The following is an 18212-nucleotide window of genomic DNA, read 5'->3' on the forward strand; positions in this document are numbered from 1 at the left end:
ACACAATCACAGCCCACTTTGGCAGCTGATTGGATGGCCGAGGAGTAAAAATGTCTTTAAATAGTGGACCTGGACGGAAGGAGAACCACTGCTAAATTAGATGCCTTCGGTGGCTACTATTCCAGGAAAGTCCTAATTATTTGCCACAAGGTAAGATGATCCCCTTGATGTTGTTTGTAATGTTGAAGCAGCAGCTGAACTTGATGCCCGTCTGTCTTTTGTAAAGGGTGACGCCCGTCTCAGCTATGAAACCGCTGGTTTTGATTTTGTGCTTCACGGTGTTGTGCTCCTCCGTCCCTGTAAGTATCGCAAACCAATAATAACAATCTTCAGATCTGCCCACAAGTTGCATGTTCTGTTAATTGCTGCGGTGGAATGGCTTGGAGGAATTGAGGGAAAAGAGCATTTGCTGTGAGATCATTTGTGTCTTAAGGTCTCTGAGGAGAGGAAACGAGTCAGACGTTCAGATGACAGCGATGAGGTCAGTATCTAGAAATACCATCGATATAATCACATAACATTCTATAATATAGCTCCATATTAAATCTGCTTTTCTTCTTCTTTTCCAGATGAATCAGATCTACATGCAGCCTCAGTTCCAGCCATTTCCTATCCCCATTCCTGTGCCGTTCCCACGGCCTTTTGCTCTCCCTTTTGCTTTTCCACCCGTTCCTCCTCCGGTGATCCCTCCATTTGGGAAATGAGACGAGCAACCGACTGACTGAGGAAAAACTGCATTGCGCACTATAAACCTTGTGAAATGTACACTGAAATGCTATAATTAATTAATAAAATGTGTGCATAAATGAATGACTTTTTTGTCAGAGTTTTTGGTTTTTACGTGAAAGTATTTTTTTCTTCATCTATTAAAGTGGCAATCCATAAGATTTGGGATGTGTTGCTTCTAGCGGCCTCTTTGGCGGTAGATGGAACTGCAGGCGAGCCTCTGGGATCTCATCAACATTTTTTTTCTTTTACAATTATTGGTCCATATACTGTAAATGTCTGTAAATCAATAAAAACTATATACAGGGTGAAGTTGGAATAATTTGCAAATAATTTTCTTTAATAGCGCCAAACAAATGTTATGTATGAATTAATTTCACCTGGGTAATTGTGACACTTAACGTAATCATTGCACCTGGTCAAAAGTGATTACTGATTCATTTAAATTAACAGAGGCTTGTGTCTGACAACAAACTATTCCAACTGCAACAGTGAATATGCATTGATTGCTTCCTTGAAACAGATATTTTGTTTTCCTCTGATTTTCCAGCACCTACGTGTTTGTGTCTGCGTCTGTGTGTGGGCGTGGCTTCGTTCCTTACTTCCAGTTCCACACACACACACACACACACCCTGGCCATCAATCAGCTCATCACCCCTTCCTTTCTGCACGCCTGCATCTCATCAGTTCATCAGCCTTGCATTATTTCAACACACGGCTCTTCACACATCCAGTGCCAGATCATTAATTCAGCTGCTGGTAGCTGCATGTGTTCAGAGCACGCTGTGTGACACAAACTCATTTGGGTCTCTGCACTGTGCTCCAGGATTCCTGTCACCCTGTCTGCCTGATTGCCTGATTGCTCCTTTGTCACTCAGAACAACTTTCAAACTATGTATTCAATTTGAAGTATCTTTTGTGTATATACGCACTGTTTTACTCAACAAAATGTAGGTTTATTAACAACACCAGTTTGTTTGTCTTGGGAGAAACATCACAGTTGGGCTTAAAATAAGTAGGCCTATGTGCAGTAGGACAGGGGTTCCCAAACGTTTCAGCCCCCAAAATAACAGTGCCAGAGACTGGTGACCCCCAATATTCAGGGGACTAAAACATAAGAATGTGTGCTTATAGGACGCACACACTTATAGGCGTATACAAGCACGGCATAACGACACCACAAAAGAACAGCCTGAAAACCATGATATGATTTTACATATAACAATTGAATATTAGATAAAAGCAGGATAGCCAAAGTAATCTCCGTGTAATTTATGAGTGAACAACTTAATTTTGACACAATACTTTCACTTCCATGTTACCAGAAGAAAATCTCAAAGTAATAAAAATCATCTTGCGAACCCCCCCCCAAAAAGCGCATTAGGGTTTAGAAAACGAAACCTTAAATTTGGTTAGGTTGAGGAAAACCGTCCATCAAAAAGGATCTTAACTCACTTTAAACATTGACATTATTTTCATGCTGAGTGACATGAAAAAAAAAAATAAAAAATTCATGAGCAGGAATCACTAGATTTCAGTTGTGTGACTATTTCCAGAACTGTAATGAGGCTGGGTTGCAGTATCAGATACCAGACCCCCAACAAAACTCCCATTTACATTCGTTTACATAAAGAGTTACACTTAAGTTCAATAACTATAATAAGACAAAATCACTGTTAATTAGACTGCAATTGAAATGCTTCTTTTAAGAAAATTAAACACATGGACGTCTGATTGGGACTGAGGATACTGGGTGTTTCTTTTGATTCCTTGGTAAGCTCTGTGAAAGAGCCAGGTGAGTAAAGGAGGCATGTTGTAATTATATGAGACCATATGGCGTTTCACCATTCTCTCCCAGTCACAGACTGGTTTACAGCTCTTCCCAAGATTATCCCCTAGATTACCTTTCATTCCTCAAACCCATAGAGGGATTATTTTCCTGGTGGAGGTGAAGTTTATGACCACATGATCAGATGTCTCTTTTTGATGCAATGAATGCCGGATGTCTGGATATCTGGGCAGGAGATTTACTGCCAAAAAGATTTGTTCTCACATATATTGCAAGAGAGGACTTTACAGTTTTTTTCAAAACACCTACAAAACACAATTGGCCGAATAGATAATTTTCTTCTCAAAAACACATTTTGTTAAATATATACTAACTCTTCATTTCAAAATAGAACACATCTTTCTCTGCACACACTTACTTAAACCAAAACACTGGAAGTCTGACTCAAAATGAAATTATTCTGTCAAAGAATAACACTTGTTTTCACTTCACAAGGTACATGCAGTCAATCAAAGTACACCAGGTTTCAAAATACTGGCTATTGTTGACATTACAAAAACAGCATAGACTTTTATGTTTCAGTTTTACAGGTATTTGCATGCAAAACATGCAATCCACCGTTTTTACACTACATTTCTTGGTTGGGAACTGTATGTCTACATGTAATGTTCATATTCAAAAGCATTCCAGTAAAAAGCAAATCAGTTTTTTTTACTGTTTACTACAGGAGGTACAGTAGATATACTGCTTACAGTATGATAGAACAGAAACAGTTTTACAGTGTTGCTTACAGTGAACAAAATATCCATGAAACACACAAGAGCATTCTGAACAAAAAACAACAGCAAAAAGCTCAGATAAAAAGTTTGTCTTTTTCTGTTTCTGTTTCCTAAAACACCACTCCTAAAAGTCCTCCTTTTACTGTATAAATGTCAATGTAATAGAAAAAAAATAAGTCTAAGCCAGACTGGAATCAGCTGTAGTTGGCCCAATTTACCCAACAAATCAGCTCTGTGTCAATTATTCAATTGTTTGTTTATTACAGTTTTTTGCAATTGTTTACATGCAATTTTGAAAATATAATCACAATTATCCAATCACCACACTCAATTTGCATAATTCCTAGATTGTTTTCAAAATGACACACTACAGTCAAAACATATACACATATTTGTGAAAATGCTATTAGTTTTCATTTAACCAACACAGTCATTTACATTTACATGTCCTCAATGATCAGACACTATTGCAGCCAGTTTCACACTGCTATGATAAATAAAAAACACATTTGTAAAAAAACTAATTTTAGGAAATAGCATGTGCTAGATTTTTGGCCAGACATTGTTATGTAAGGGATAATTTAAATGTCAAAAAATAGTGACAAACCCACAACATTCTTCATGATTAGTTTGAGATATAGGGAGAATGTACACACATAGGCCTACTATAAATTTACCAAGCACTGCACAACATTGATACTGCAGACTGAATATTTCAAGTATTTATTTTATCTACCTCTTCCTCTACCTAGGCCTCTTCCTCTATCTCCTTCTTCTTCTCTTCCTCTACCTGGGCCTCCTCCTCTACCTCCTTCTCCTCTTCCTCTACCTCCTTCATCTCCTCTTTGAGCTCCCCCTTTCATTCTCACTCTTCTTCTTCTTCTTCTTCTTCTTCTTCTTCTTCTTCTTCTTCTTCTTCTAGCTCCTTCCATTTTTGTTGAAGACAGGTGAACACACCTTTTATAGCACACCTGAGTGCTGCGTTTTCAAATAAGCACATGTGTGCTTCCACACTTGGTGGATGTGATTATCCAATTTGTTCATTAGTGTGGTCTTTGGCAATCCGGGGCATTGTAATGACAAGGAAGTAACCTCACAATCCTTATCTGTGTCTAAGGTGTGAAAATGTGTGTAGAGTTTTACAAATCCCTGTGTGTAATGTTTTGCAAAAAGGGTGAAGCAGACATTGTGTGTAATTTTGTGCAAATCTGTGGAGGTGTTTTGCTCCTTGGAGTAGAATTTTGCAAATTGTGTGGACATTTTTATTTTAGTGTGTAAACAATCGTAAAAAACTGTATCAGCTGAGATATATTGTTTTTGAACTGATATCATTGCAGAAGCAATAATGTTTTAATACAGTATCTAAGGTTTGGAATATTGTTTTTGCTATTGTGGGATGTTGTGTGTTAACATTCGGAAATAAACAATCCATAATTTTGTTGGGAGGTATAGCTTGTCTGTTAAGAAAATGTAAGCATTGTAGAAATGTGTTCACTGACTGCATATTGTGTGAAAACGACATGAAATGTGTGAATGGTATGGCCGCAAAAGACTGATGCTGTGCTTATTGTGTTTAGAGTTTTGAAAATGTGACAACTGGTTGGACAAACGCTTGTTAGCGACTGAAAAAAACTGTAAGTGTGATGTCGATGACAGCTTGTGTCCAAATGGAAAGGACAGTAGCTATCCTCTACAATATTGGGAATAGGTACAGTTTTGCATTTCATCACAGGAATAACCTGTGCACTTGGCATATTGCAAATTGATTCTGATTAATTTCTTTAAAAATACTGTAACAATGCATAGTGAAGTTATATTGGTTTATGCTCAATGCATAAATAAAATATACCTTTACAAAGACACCGTTGATACATATTGTAATGCAACCTGATGCTATTGTTTTCTCAGATCAGCTCATGTAATAAGTCACATGTTATTGTTCAAAGGCAAATGTTGTTAATGTTCTGGTCCAAGAGTTGATCATGAGATGTTGCATGCTGCATGTTGGTAAAGGGAACTGTGTGAATCGTTGTGAAAACATTAACAATTTTAACAATCAAAAGTACACATCACACAATCCAGGTGTTGGTTTCATGTCTGACCATTAGCCACACCTTGAAATGTGGAAGCGGATTTCCTAATATTTGCAGTTTCCCAACAATGCTGTATGCTAATGAGATGAAATCCAGGTCTGTAACTGTATATAAGAAAAGCTCGACGTTCGGAGGAATACAACAACCTCCTCGACTATCTGCGAGACAGACTGCTGAAGTTGTTTGGATTCAAAGGTAACGATATGAACCATCTGTTGCTGTATTTTCTGTGTGATATGTTTAAGTTATTCCTTGTTATCTCCTGTTCAATAGGATAGATAAGCGTAACCATGCTGAAGTTTGTCATTGTGCTTGGATGCCTCCTGAGCCTCACTCTGGCTCAGCCCGTAAGTGTAACACATGCTCAATATCAATACCCCAGCTGACAATTACTATAACTGTAGCAGTATGAATGAAAACACCACAAAACTTTGGTTTTCTATTAGGTGGACATGGAGCATAAACGACTTGCTCGGTCATCTTCTGACTCTCAATCTAACTCGGGTTCCAGTGAGGTGAGTCCTTTCTCCATCCTCTACAACCAAACGTTCAAACACATCGAAATGTCATTTACTGTACAATATTTCAGGAAACTCATCTGTTGTACAATGACTTTGAATATTTTCTTTTAGCGTTTCACCACCAAGCCGACTACGGTGAACACCCAGTCTACCGTGACCACCCAGTCTACCCCGGCTACCTTAAACATCCAACAATTGCTCCAGTTGGTTCTTGCCCTCAGCCGGCAGTAATAACCTGCTTCAACTACGACCATCATAATACGAATCCCTCTATTTCGATGGCATATACTAAATAAACTTCATGAATGAAAACAAATGAGCTGTTTTTCTTAAAATGAAGCTGTGAAGTGTCTGTGATGGAAATGATTAGATGGATATATTGACGGATGGATGGATGGACAGACAGTTAGACAGACAGTTCCAACACCTCTTGTTTGTCCGACTGTTGTGAGGACTGTTGTCAGCCATCATATACATGGTTTCATCTCATTATATTTGGAACAGCACATAGATGTCAGGTTGCCACTTACTCTCTGTTAAACAGAATCAAATCAATTTCAATCAATTTTCACATTATCAGTAGTGTTATTGTTGTACATTAAAAAAACTTTGATGATTAAGTCTTACAAATGTAAAACTTTATTTATGTTAACGTCTTCTGACAAAAGAAGGGGTTGACTTGGACCGAGTAAAGGGGTCTTTCAAAGACATATATAATGGGTTACATCACAGTCTTTAGGCAAGGCAAGGCAACTTTCTTTGTATAGCACCTTTCATACACAAGGCAGACTCAAAGTGCTTCACGTCATAACATTTCATACAATAAAGTGAAAAAATAGAAGAATCAAAAGAAAATAAAGGCAAAATTAAAATGCATTGCAGAAAGACAAGGAGAATAAAAACATTTGCATAATTAAAAACAGTGCAGACATTAAAAGATTTAGCAGAAAGCTATGGTGAACATGTACGTACACGTGCATTTCATTAGACATTGCAGTCCAGTCATCCTTTTCCGAGAGTTTGCCTGCAGTTTCTTTGGGGGTCTTGCGCATGTATAAATGGTAAATGGCCTCATTTATATAGTGCTTTTATCCAAAGCGCTTTACAGGAATGACTGACATTCACCCATTCATTCACACATTCACACACCGACGGCGGAGTGAACCACGCAGGGCGACAGCCAGCTCGTCAGGAGCAATTGTCCCCTGTCTTGCTCAGGGACACTCTGCTAGGAGGAGCCGGGGATCGAACCAGAAATCTTGGGGTCCTCCCGCTCTACCTCCTGAGCTAATGCCCACCGTATAATGTATAATGTATAATGTGAAAAAAAGAGGAATCAATTTCTCTTCCAAAATGCATCAATGTTCCACATCTAGTTTTTCTCACTGAAACTCAACCACCACAACGCCTTCACGCTCCCAACTCATCAAATACATACACATGTTCAGTGGCCCATATGCTTCAAATTATGACGCTCTATGAACCCGTCTAGTGTCAGTTGTGGACATGTGAGGGATGCCGTGTCAGTTTCTCCTTGTTATTTTCTAAATAATAACAAGGATTTTCTAAATATACTTCTGTCTTCACAGGAAGTTAGGTTTAGGCAACGAAACCACTTAGTTGGGTGACACTTTTAAATTAACATGGGACACGAACAGCAGTCTCCTGGACAAAAGTCCTGTGTTTGTTTCATCCATCCACCTCCCTACGAAACATGTTTGTAACAATAATACCAGAAAAAAAAGTATTGAAGGTCTGTGTGTTTGCTGGTCTGATCCCCATATAGCTGAATGAATGAAACAACCGGTGCTTGGGTTTATCACCAATCCCATCCAGCGCCACCGAGCGACTGTTAAAGTCGGCTGCTACCACACTGGGGTTCAAGCACAGACAAGAACTCCCAATGCAACACCATTGCAGGAAATACTGAATGTATATTTCACAATGTCACAGTAATGACTCAGGTTTGTATGTAACCCTGAGAGAGTCTAGCCGGAATGGGAAACCAGAAAGAAATCAAACAGACAAATGGCTGTTTGATTTAATACATTTCATGTGCACTGCTCATATCACATATCATTCTTTGTGCAAAGTGCAAATCCATAAAAAGTCTACATATAAAATGATTTATGCTCTGATAGCCTCTGTTGCAGTGTGACCAAGTCACACAGTATTTTGGGAATCTGTCTCCCCTCTGAAGTGAAACGAGTTTCTACAAAAATTGGGCTTTTCTTCACCTCAGTTTCACATCAGGGATGAAAACAACCATTTTTATGGGTTGTTTTGGCAAAGGAACACGAAGTTTTGTCATGTGAACATGTGTCATTAACTTTCTTGTAGCAAAAGCGAATTCTTTGGAATTAATGGAGAAAGATGAAGAATAGATGTGCCCATGATACGTGAGCAGAAAAGGAAACTTAAAGGAAGTACCATTTTACCAACAAGAGAGAGAGAGAGAGAGAGAGAGAGAGAGAGATCATTTTATACTAAATGCTCAATTATTCAATGATGATTCAACGTGTCTTTGTAATCTTTGGAATTTCAACAAACAGTTATTTACATTTTAGTTCAGTTTCTTAATGCAAAGCATGGCTGTGTCTAGTTATGGCAATAAAATATAAAGATTTAACATCGACTTTTGCTATATGGTGTCTTCTCTCCTTTCTATAGTGTCCACCTTATTTCATATGCTCTAACGCCATATTCACATAACTTTTGCACAGGATTGATCAAATGTATTATTGACCTTTTGACCCGAGGCTAGTTTTTTGTGAATGAGATTAATAATGGGCTTTGTGTCCATATCTGGAGGTTTTGACCTTATAATGATGATAAACAGCTGTTCGGCTTGTTGACTGTAGGTCTTTGAAAAAGGTATTATCCCAGATATTCTTTTGCAAGAAAAAAAAGAATATACTGTAAATAAAAACAAATAAAGAGCATGATGATGGAACCAGTGGTCTGTGAAGAATTACATTTTAATATCAGTGTTGGTCTACCCCCTTTTGCCCATCATTGCGAAATAAAACCTTTTTTTTTTTTAAATCTCGAGATAGTCAGAGATGGAATCTCTGAATGACACTTGCAACAGGTCGTAAAAATGTAATGACTTTAATGAAAAGGTTCACCGCGAGTAAACAATATGATTACAGGAGTGGGAAAAGGATTGAGCAAGTATTGTTTTGCAGGCGGAAATATAGCTCCAGGCAACATATTACTGTTTCGCAAGTGCAGAGTGCTTCAACAACATGTCAGTCTTCTCCGACTTCAACGGCAAATATTTGGAATTCTTTGCTAAATATAACTGAAAAGTGTTAGAGCGTATTTATATTCTACATTTAACTCAGAATTCAAATGTTTTGACACAGTGCGTGTGTGTGTGTGTGTGTGTGTGTGTGTGTGTGTGTGTGTAATCAGCTGTACAGACTGAGGTGAGTGGTTAATTCAGCACAGCATGTGTTGAAAATACTTTAAGTCTGTGAGGATTATAAACAGGATGTGAACCTTTAATGTTTCAAAAACAGTCTAGTCGAGTAATGAAATAGCGTTCACGCCTATTTTGGTTTTGTCTCCGGAGGCTGCCATGAGACCGACCACATCTGATATGAAGTAACACCTTTAAAGGGCGAAGGCATCCTGGACACACTGAGGCTGCTTTAAAGCTAATGGAGTTTCCTGAAGGGACCAGCTTGAAGAAAGCGAACGCGGGCTTAACATTTTATTCAGTGTTTATCGCTCGACGGCGTTCACCGGGAGCTTCACCTATCAGGGGATTTGAATTACGGTTTGAAGCTCAAGATGAAGCTTTTTCTTCTGCTGTTCTTCTACTTGATAAATGACCATGTAGCTGTAAGTACCACAAACTAATGCATCTTCTTTTCCTGCTACAGTCTTAATGATTTTCATCTCAATACGAAGAACGCACCAATATTTGATTGATATTTGAATGTTTTTGTTCAGAATTGCCATCATAGCAGTGATTCAGACAGTGATGAGAGAAGAGGGAATTCTCATCACTTCAGCAGTGATTCAGACAGTGATGAGAGAAGAGGGAATTCTCATCACTTCAGCAGCGAGTCTGACAGTGATGAGGTAAGAATCGAATCCATTCTATCATCAACTATAGTGAAATTACAGAAAAAACAACTTGTCACAATATTTTATAATCATATTTCGTCCTGCTGCAGAGAGGCAACCATCACCCAGTGTCTTGGCCGTTTCCTCCCTGGCCTTCCTTCCCTGTCTGGCCATTTCCTGGTCTGTGGCCGCAGCCACCACCAGCACCTGCCCCTCCTCCACCTCCAGCTCCAAAACCAAACCCGACCACAAGCCCGGGCCCGACCACAACCCTGGGCCCACAGCCCCCCGGGACCACAGGTGTTGCTACCACCGAGAGCCCTCGAGGAGACAACGGTTGAACTGTACTGATCTGAGAGCAGGAATAACAGATTGAGTTACTCAATGGAAATGTGTGTGTGTGTGTGTGCGTGTGTTTTGCATGTAGTGTTTTATCATGTTTCCATGGTTGAAAACAATTTTACAAAAGCACATTTACATTTACATGTCTTTGTCGGTATATTTCAGTATTGGTCCTTTCTACATGTATTGTTCTGTAAGTTTTTATATCCATTCAGTCTGTATTATTGGTCGTTCATCTCTTTTTAATGCCAGAGTCCACATAAACAAATACAAACTACAAAGGCAAGGCAAGGCAAGGCAAGGCAACTTTATTTGTATAGCACATTTCATACACAAGGCAGACTCAAAGTGCTTCACATCATACAACAAAGTGAGAAAAAAAATAGAAGAATTAAAAGAAAATAATAATAAATTAAAAAATGCATTACAGAAAGAAAAGAGAATAAAAACATATTTGCAATAATTAAAAACAGTGCAGACATTAAAAGATTTAGCAGAAAGCTATGGTGAACAAAGATACGTTGTGATTCCGAACTTATAATTAGTGCAGTTATGAGTCTTGTTGGGAGCTGGTCTCGGGTCAGCGGTGGAGACCTGTGGGAGGCTGCTGATGACACACCGCTGTAACATCCAGTCAGTGGGCGCACACAGCACCATCCCTGGATCAGCACAGCTTAAGGAATGGATGAGAATTGAGCCTTTAATATCCGACTCTTTGCTTCATCGGTGAAGTCTGTCGCACTGTACTTTTATCATGACTCAGCACATTTATTGCACTGCGCTGGCATGTCAATGTTTTAATTATTTAATGTAACATTCAAATCCGTACTCATTCCATAATGCAGAATTTAATCAAAGTTTTTATTCGTGTTTTGTGCCATAGGAGTGGATTTTGAACAGCTACACATTATGAATGTAATATTTTTTTGGGTTATCAATGTCAATTTGTCTTGCGAACTTTGTTAAATAATGTAAACCAGCCAAACAACAGGCAGGGGAAGGAGTGGAGTAAGCACTTCACGCACTGAATAATGACTTTTGTAGGTTTCATTACTGTTACTTGAGGTTTTGCTAAAAAAAAATGTAATTAATTTGTTATTGTTGAGGTTGCATTTTTGTGATAAAAGTCTGTCTGCCTGTCTTTCAGTCGATTTGTCCGTTGTGGTTAATATTGATGCTGTGTGGATTTTACACTTGATGAAGAAATTATTTCTGTCAAGAAAACCTTTTGGATTTTGTTTTTTCCACTTTGAATATGTAGCTTATAGTTTTGATGAGGCATCACTTAATTAATTGTTAATTTTGTGACCATACATACTGCAACCTAGACTCATTTACAATGCAAAGTTAAATTATACCCATTTTATCTTATTTTTAAATAAACTCTATCCAGATTCAAAGTACACTTCATTAATCCCCAAAGGTGAAATTCAAATGTTACAGCAGCACAAAAAACATTCTAATCTACATAACAATATAAACCAGAAAGTTGAAAGCAAAATAAATATGTTCAGAAGTAAAGAGTACTCCTTATATTCTAATTCAACTTTAAATAATGGTGATTCAGATTTCTGCCAGGTGACAAAGACATAATAGTCAGGTGTTTTTTTCACCTCGTAGCTATGAATAAGAGGGAGTGTGTCTGGCTATTAGTGTTCACCGTATCATTTAATAGTTACCTGTCCAGGGTGTCTCCTTGATTCCCAGTGCATGCTGGGATGGACTCCAGATAAACACCCGTATTTATAGATATATTTTAAGATGTACTTTTCTCCCCACGGCGCTGAAACCTATTTAGCTGTCACAATATGAGCACTGCTATGTTTGGATGAAACGTCGATCCTTGAGTGACAGTAAAAAGCCTCCAGCTTTAGCTTGCTCCCTTGAGCACTTGTGTAAACTTGCAATGTGCCATACAGGAAACTTTCCAACACACCAGGTAGAAGCTGCCTTTGGGAGTTTAAGACCTGTAAGACCACCGTTTTGATTAATTAAATGTCTCCATTGTCGGCCTGTCTGCTTTGGGGTCCCTCTTCTCTGGGCTGCCTCATCAGCCACACCAGGTGTGTAATCTTGTTATCAAGGAATGTTCTCACACTGTTATCATTTCTAAACTTACCTCTTAAGCAGGTTTAGAAAAATTAACGAACACGAAACAAACTAAAACGAGTTCACACCTGCTAGACCTTGGTAGACACCTGGTGTGCTGGGAATGTTGTATAAAAGAACATGTGAGTTTCTGCACAGTCAGCACTTGAACGTATTAGATTAAAAGATGTTTAAGTCATTGTCCTTTGTTAGGCATCAATTTCACCTTATGAATCAATATCTTTATACTTCATACAGCCCCCTTTTTTGATTGGTTCTTTCAACTTGTAGCTGTATGTGTGTCTAGCCATCTTGTTTATCTTTTTTTTTTTTCATTTCTTGCCCAACGAAGGTCCATGATGGAAACATTACTCCTACTTTTTAATTTTACTATGTTATCTTCTTATTTTTTCTCGGTTTTGTTGCACATTACGCATATTCGGTCTGACCATAATGACACCAGTGAGACACTGACACGTCAGCCGCACCCACAGGTGCACTGAGTAACAGGAAAACCGCAGGTCGTGGGTTCTTCTCTATATGTTTATTTATTTCTGCAGACATTACAGCATCCTAATTGAAGGAAAACAGGCAGTTTGCAGTATTCAATGGATTTTCTATGACTTCCAACTCATTGCTTCATTCACCCAAACGATTAGATCTTTTTTCTGCCCTGTGATTGGTCGTCTCACTTCATGAGCAGAGCATAAGTCAATGGCCCGTCTCATAGTGCCTCATTGAATCTACTCTTCTGTGCTGTAAGTGGACGTTCCCTGACAACGTTCATTGATCTTGTTGAAACCATTTTTTTGGGGGGGTGGAAATGATTATCTTAATCCTATTATCATGTTATTCCATAATGGTGTCTGCAGTACCAGTAAGTATGCTCATTTATTGACTATATTCAAACTTTATGTGAAAATCTGCCGTGTCAACGATCATTTGGTTTTTTTTTTCTGTTATATTTTCAGGTCAGTCTGGATGTCCTTCCTCCCCAGCTTTCACAAGGACTAGTTGTTGAAGCCACAAACCAGCTACGTGATGCTCACACGCTCATGACGCCAGCCCCACTTTCTCCCAATGTGGAGATACCACAGCCTGGGGTCCCCCAGCAGCCAGGTCCCCTGGGTGGCCCCCAGTTCTTGCCTTCCATGCAACACTACACTTGGCCTCCACTAGGGGGCAGTCCGATGCTCATCCCTCTGCAGCAGGGCATATTAGGATCTCAGATCCCTGCTAACCAGCCGATACACTCGCAGCAGCCTCTGGTAGGGCATGAAGTAGAAAAAAAAACATTAATTTACTGCAATACATCCCAAATATACTGCTCAATTAATCAGAATGCAGCTAATTTAATGTTTGCTTCTTCTTTATTTTAGATGTTCCCTCCTTACCGATACTTCCCTCTTGTCTCATCTTCCTATATGAATCAACTGGTAAGATCCAGTTTTTTTGATGATAGAAAAAAAACTGTCTTTGTGTTCTGAGGATGATGCACTGCAAACAGTATTCCCTGTACTGCTCTGCACTGAACTATAGACTGCAAATGCAAGAACATTTTACAACCACAAGACAGCTTGAAAGATTTCACCTGGGGGGACTTTAAGATAATTCTATAGTGCAGGATTCATGCTGTCAACATGTATAGGAAACCTGAAATGAGTGTGACAGACAGTGTGGAAATATAAACATCTGTACTTTGCTGCAATCTGTGACTTGACTCTGAGATGGAAACTTGGATACCGTTAATGTGTTTTTCTGCCACAAGTGATTTTGTAATTGTAACTGTCTGATTTTTGGAGTTGGAGAGGGTTTTAATTGCAGCTGTATTTCACGTCAGTGCAGAAACTGTTGACATATATGTTAATATACATTTTACAACATTTTTCTGTTCAAAGTTCTCCCCATATGGATTCCCGATGATTCTTCAATCACCTCTTCCAGCACACCAACCTCCGAACAGCCCAGCGTTACCTGCAGTAACGCCTTCTGGGGCTGCTCCTTCAGAAGACGCACCTCAGGTGTCTCTGCCTTTTTATAAACATGATCGGACAGCAGAGCTCATAATAAAAAAGATGAAATATTCTACTTCAAAATGTGTCAAAACTTAAAGCATGTAATTATACTCAGATTGTATGATTATCTTCCACAGAATCCCCAAATAATATACATGCTACAGCAACCCAAGGTAAAAGCAAAACACGCTCAATTAATGGTCAGTGTTGTTTTGTAATATGCTTTCTGATTGTGTTTATTTGACGTTTGCTGTCTTTCTTTAGAGCTCCCCACTTGGCAGTCTCAGCTCAGAGGAGCTCCAGGTAATACAGCCAAGATTTGTATCTCAGCTTGTTCAATCACTGAACTCAGTGATCCCACTGATGAGCCAATGGGTCCTCCTCCCTGAGCTCCTCCACCATCTTTCCTCTCTCCTGCGTTTCAGATGGCAGCTACAATGGACCAGCTGGGTGTGTACCTGAGCACCGTGCTCACAAACTTGCCTGCAGGAGCCATTCAGCCTGTGAGCCAGGGTGCAGGGCTTGTAAATCCAGAGCAGCGAGGCGTCGTGCCAACGGTGGGGACCTCTTCAGCTGCCGTCCCTCAGACACAGGGGCCGGTCAGCTCCGGGCCACAGCCAAACACTAATGGGCTGCCTGTAGGATTGGAGACCGCCACTGTGCAAGCACCTGTTTCACCCACTGCACCCATAACATACTGAGAAGATCCTTTTTGTTTTAATAATAAAGATTAAACGTGACATGTTTAAACCTTTTCATTATTTCATTTAAATATATTCTTATCTTAAACCTGCACAATGTTTTTGTCACCTGCAAGCAATGAAAACAAGCCATGAACAACCACATATTATCAGCTTTTTAGTCACTACGGGAAACATGTTACACAATAACATTCATTTGAAGTCATGCTTCTGTAAGCTCTGTTTATGGTCCCCGACTCCTGGGGGAAATATCGGACTCTTTATCTGCTCCACTGCTCAGCAGCAGTGAGCATTGCTTACACGCTCCACTATGTCCACCAGCTAGTTGCTAACTGTGTGTGTCTGCTGTGCAGGTATATTATGCGGTGGGGTTTTTAGTGCTTTCAAACAGCTCGGGGCTGAAAATGAGGTTGACGACAGTGCAGAGGCAGAAGCAGAACATTTTTAGAGAGGAACTGCTCAATTGGGCGATAATTATCTGTGGGTTCATCACTCTGAGTGGCAGCACAAATATGAATTATAGCAGCTTTAATATATTCAGTTTCATGCACATGCACATAAATTGGAAAATGTGACTTAGTACATTCCCTGATCATATTACAGTACATTGTACATGTGCAGTGATACGCAACCGAAACTGGCTTACGGCAATTTTACAACAGGCACATTTGTAAAGGAAACACGTGTTTTTTCCTATTTAAGAATTACAGTTTAACTCCCCTCAAATGCCTTAAATGGTCCTTATATTACTGAGTGATTCTGCCCAGTAACATTGTGATTTAAGAGGTTGTCTTATCATCGTGATAACTTTTCCTCACGGTTTATGGTGTGTCCAGTGTGCAGCATTAAAGTTTCACCACAGGCAATCAGGTTTCTGAGTACAGTACAGCGGTTAATTGGAACCGGCGAATCAGTCGCCGTTTAACAAACGGAGGGTGAGTTTGAGTCAATATAGGGAAGTCTTGATAGGCCTCAAACATGTTGTGATTGTCATGAAGTAATTAAGAAATGGTACAACTGTATAATAATAATAATAATAATCATTATATGATCAGAATCTGCTATAAAACGGGTTCAGAATGACCACCTAAATAAAATATATCTATTACAGTTTCATTATATAATATTTGTTTCCTAATCCCATGCAACCATGGTGTCCCTTTGGGCTGAGTACATGTTGCAAGGGTTCACCTGACAAACCTGATCAGTGAGGGATCAAATGTGATTAATGTGTCAAAAATGGGTTAAGACATTTCTTTCGGGGGTATGGCTTATGTCATCATAAAATTGAAAATCCTTGGCTTCTCACCAAACACCTGTCATACGTTTGCTTTGCCCTTTGTGTTGTCAGCTAATAAATAGGAGTAAATCTCTCTGCGGGGATCACACCACCTCCTCGACAAGCCTTCAGTACTCGTGTGTTGCCGGGAAGGAAAGGTAATGTCGACCACTAATATCATATAAAATGACATTTTGAAATTGATTTCAATGCTCTTTCAAATGAATATTGACATGTCTAATGACTCAACAACAAAAAACAACTCTCTTTGACAGTTTCAGTCACGATGAAATTCATCCTGCTTGCTGCCTGCATCTTTGGGGTTGCTGTTTGTGCCCCCGTAAGGAAAACACCCTCTATTACTAAAATATATAAACATATTTCTCTTCCATGTTTTAGTGTCTAAATATATGACAGAACAATCTTAGTTAGCACTTGTGGAGTTCCAAATAGTTTTGGGATTTGCTCAATTTTCCTGGAATTGTAGATGTTTAAACTTTTATGAGCATGTAAAAGACTTCTTGTGCATGTTTTTTTTGTGTGAATGTTATCAGTAAATAAAACTAGATTTACAATAACAGATTACACAATTATTGATTTACACTGACCTGCATTCCATTGATTCTGCTGTATTTTCTTTGCTTCTTCACAGATACAGATGTTCATGGAGTTTGACATCCGTTTCGCTCCGGCTGAGGTACATTAGCTCAAATGGGCTTACCGTATGTAAATTATGACCTACACATAGAAACCCACAGGAAAAGACACAATGTCAAACATCACTGAATAAGGTGCACACAGGTCTGCTATTATATGTTCACCACTGATGGTAATGTCTCTTTAGCTGAGCCTGTTAGTGACTCTGACTTCTTCTTCTTCTTCTTCTTCTTTACAGGCAGCCTTGGTTATTCCTGTTGGAGCCCCAGTTGGAACTCTGGAAGTTGTAAGCGCTCATTTAAATGATTACTTTTTATGAATGATATCTATCAAACACTCCTTTGTATGATATCTGGATCGATTTTTATTTTCCAGTTGCTCCCAGTTGATGCCCAGAGGAGGCCTGTTGTTGGAGGACCTGTGAGTGACACAATATAGCTTGAGTTCTGTGTTAAATACACTACTATGTAGACCAAATTATTTTGTCCGAATGAAAGATAATTAATAGTATATACAGTCCAACAACATCAAAGTGCACCTGTGTGCTTGCATGTGTTGTCGTTGAAAGGTCCGTGGAATCATCAAGCAGGAGATCCTCGAGCCAAACGGTGTAGACACCACAGATGTGGTGGGTGCCTGCAGGTTTTTAGTTCTCTGACAGAAGTTATGTGATTTTTTTTCTTTAATCTAACGATCTTTTTTCTTTCTTATGCTGCAGTACTTCCCCTTCGGTTTCGACCAGCCGAAAGCGGTCACTGTTGCCCCTGCAGCACCTACTACTAAGGCTGCACCTATCGTTCCCATCATTGTTACTACTGCCAAAGTAAGAATGACACCTTTTTATTTTGAGCCATTTATTTATTGAAGAATCAGTAAGTAAACCGTATAAATGCTTTGATTGAGTTAAATGGAAAAGCTTCAAGTGACGGCAGCGGTTAGGAAACTGAATTGAAGTGATGATGAGGGCGACGGGTTCATTTCATTTTCTGCTGAGGAGTTAAGAAACATGGATCTACAAGGGCTCATCAGAAGCCTCTGTTATTCCAGGCTGCCAGACGTCGCGGGGATGATGAGGATGATGAGGAGGAAGAGGATGACTAAACAATCAGACTCAGCAGGATGGGAGGAGGAAGGAGCAGGATAG

General features: G+C 39.3%; 1 protein-coding gene and 3 long non-coding RNA genes across 4 annotated transcripts; all 4 read left to right on the plus strand.

Annotated features, from left to right (window-relative positions):
- The first annotated feature begins 223 nt into the window (after positions 1–223).
- LOC311010047 lies at positions 224–687 on the plus strand. The gene is made up of 3 exons (XR_014596727.1): positions 224–299; positions 434–481; positions 570–687. It is a non-coding gene; the product is annotated as an uncharacterized lncRNA (long non-coding RNA).
- Positions 688–5536: 4849 nt separating this feature from the next.
- Positions 5537–6205, plus strand: LOC311010017. Its single transcript, XR_014596725.1, has 4 exons — positions 5537–5583; positions 5662–5735; positions 5835–5903; positions 6021–6205. It is a non-coding gene; the product is annotated as an uncharacterized lncRNA (long non-coding RNA).
- Positions 6206–9582: 3377 nt separating this feature from the next.
- Positions 9583–11455, plus strand: LOC311010039. The gene is made up of 3 exons (XR_014596726.1): positions 9583–9758; positions 9870–10001; positions 10097–11455. It is a non-coding gene; the product is annotated as an uncharacterized lncRNA (long non-coding RNA).
- A 1707-nt stretch (positions 11456–13162) lies between these two features.
- LOC311011552 (uncharacterized protein) lies at positions 13163–18169 on the plus strand (the record flags this gene model as incomplete). Its single annotated transcript, XM_084006586.1, has 13 exons — positions 13163–13293; positions 13388–13684; positions 13796–13852; positions 14315–14437; positions 14569–14604; positions 14696–14734; positions 14857–15090; positions 17064–17108; positions 17307–17354; positions 17444–17488; positions 17637–17696; positions 17787–17891; positions 18116–18169. The coding sequence occupies exons 1-13, from the start codon at positions 13240–13242 to the stop codon at positions 18167–18169; spliced, it is 1197 nt and encodes a 398-aa protein (XP_083862712.1). The 5' UTR covers positions 13163–13239.
- Positions 18170–18212: the final 43 nt, after the last annotated feature.

The sequence above is a fragment of the Eutrigla gurnardus genome (assembly GCF_963514095.1).
Source record: "Eutrigla gurnardus genome assembly, chromosome: 3".
NCBI lineage: Eukaryota > Metazoa > Chordata > Actinopteri > Perciformes > Triglidae > Eutrigla > Eutrigla gurnardus.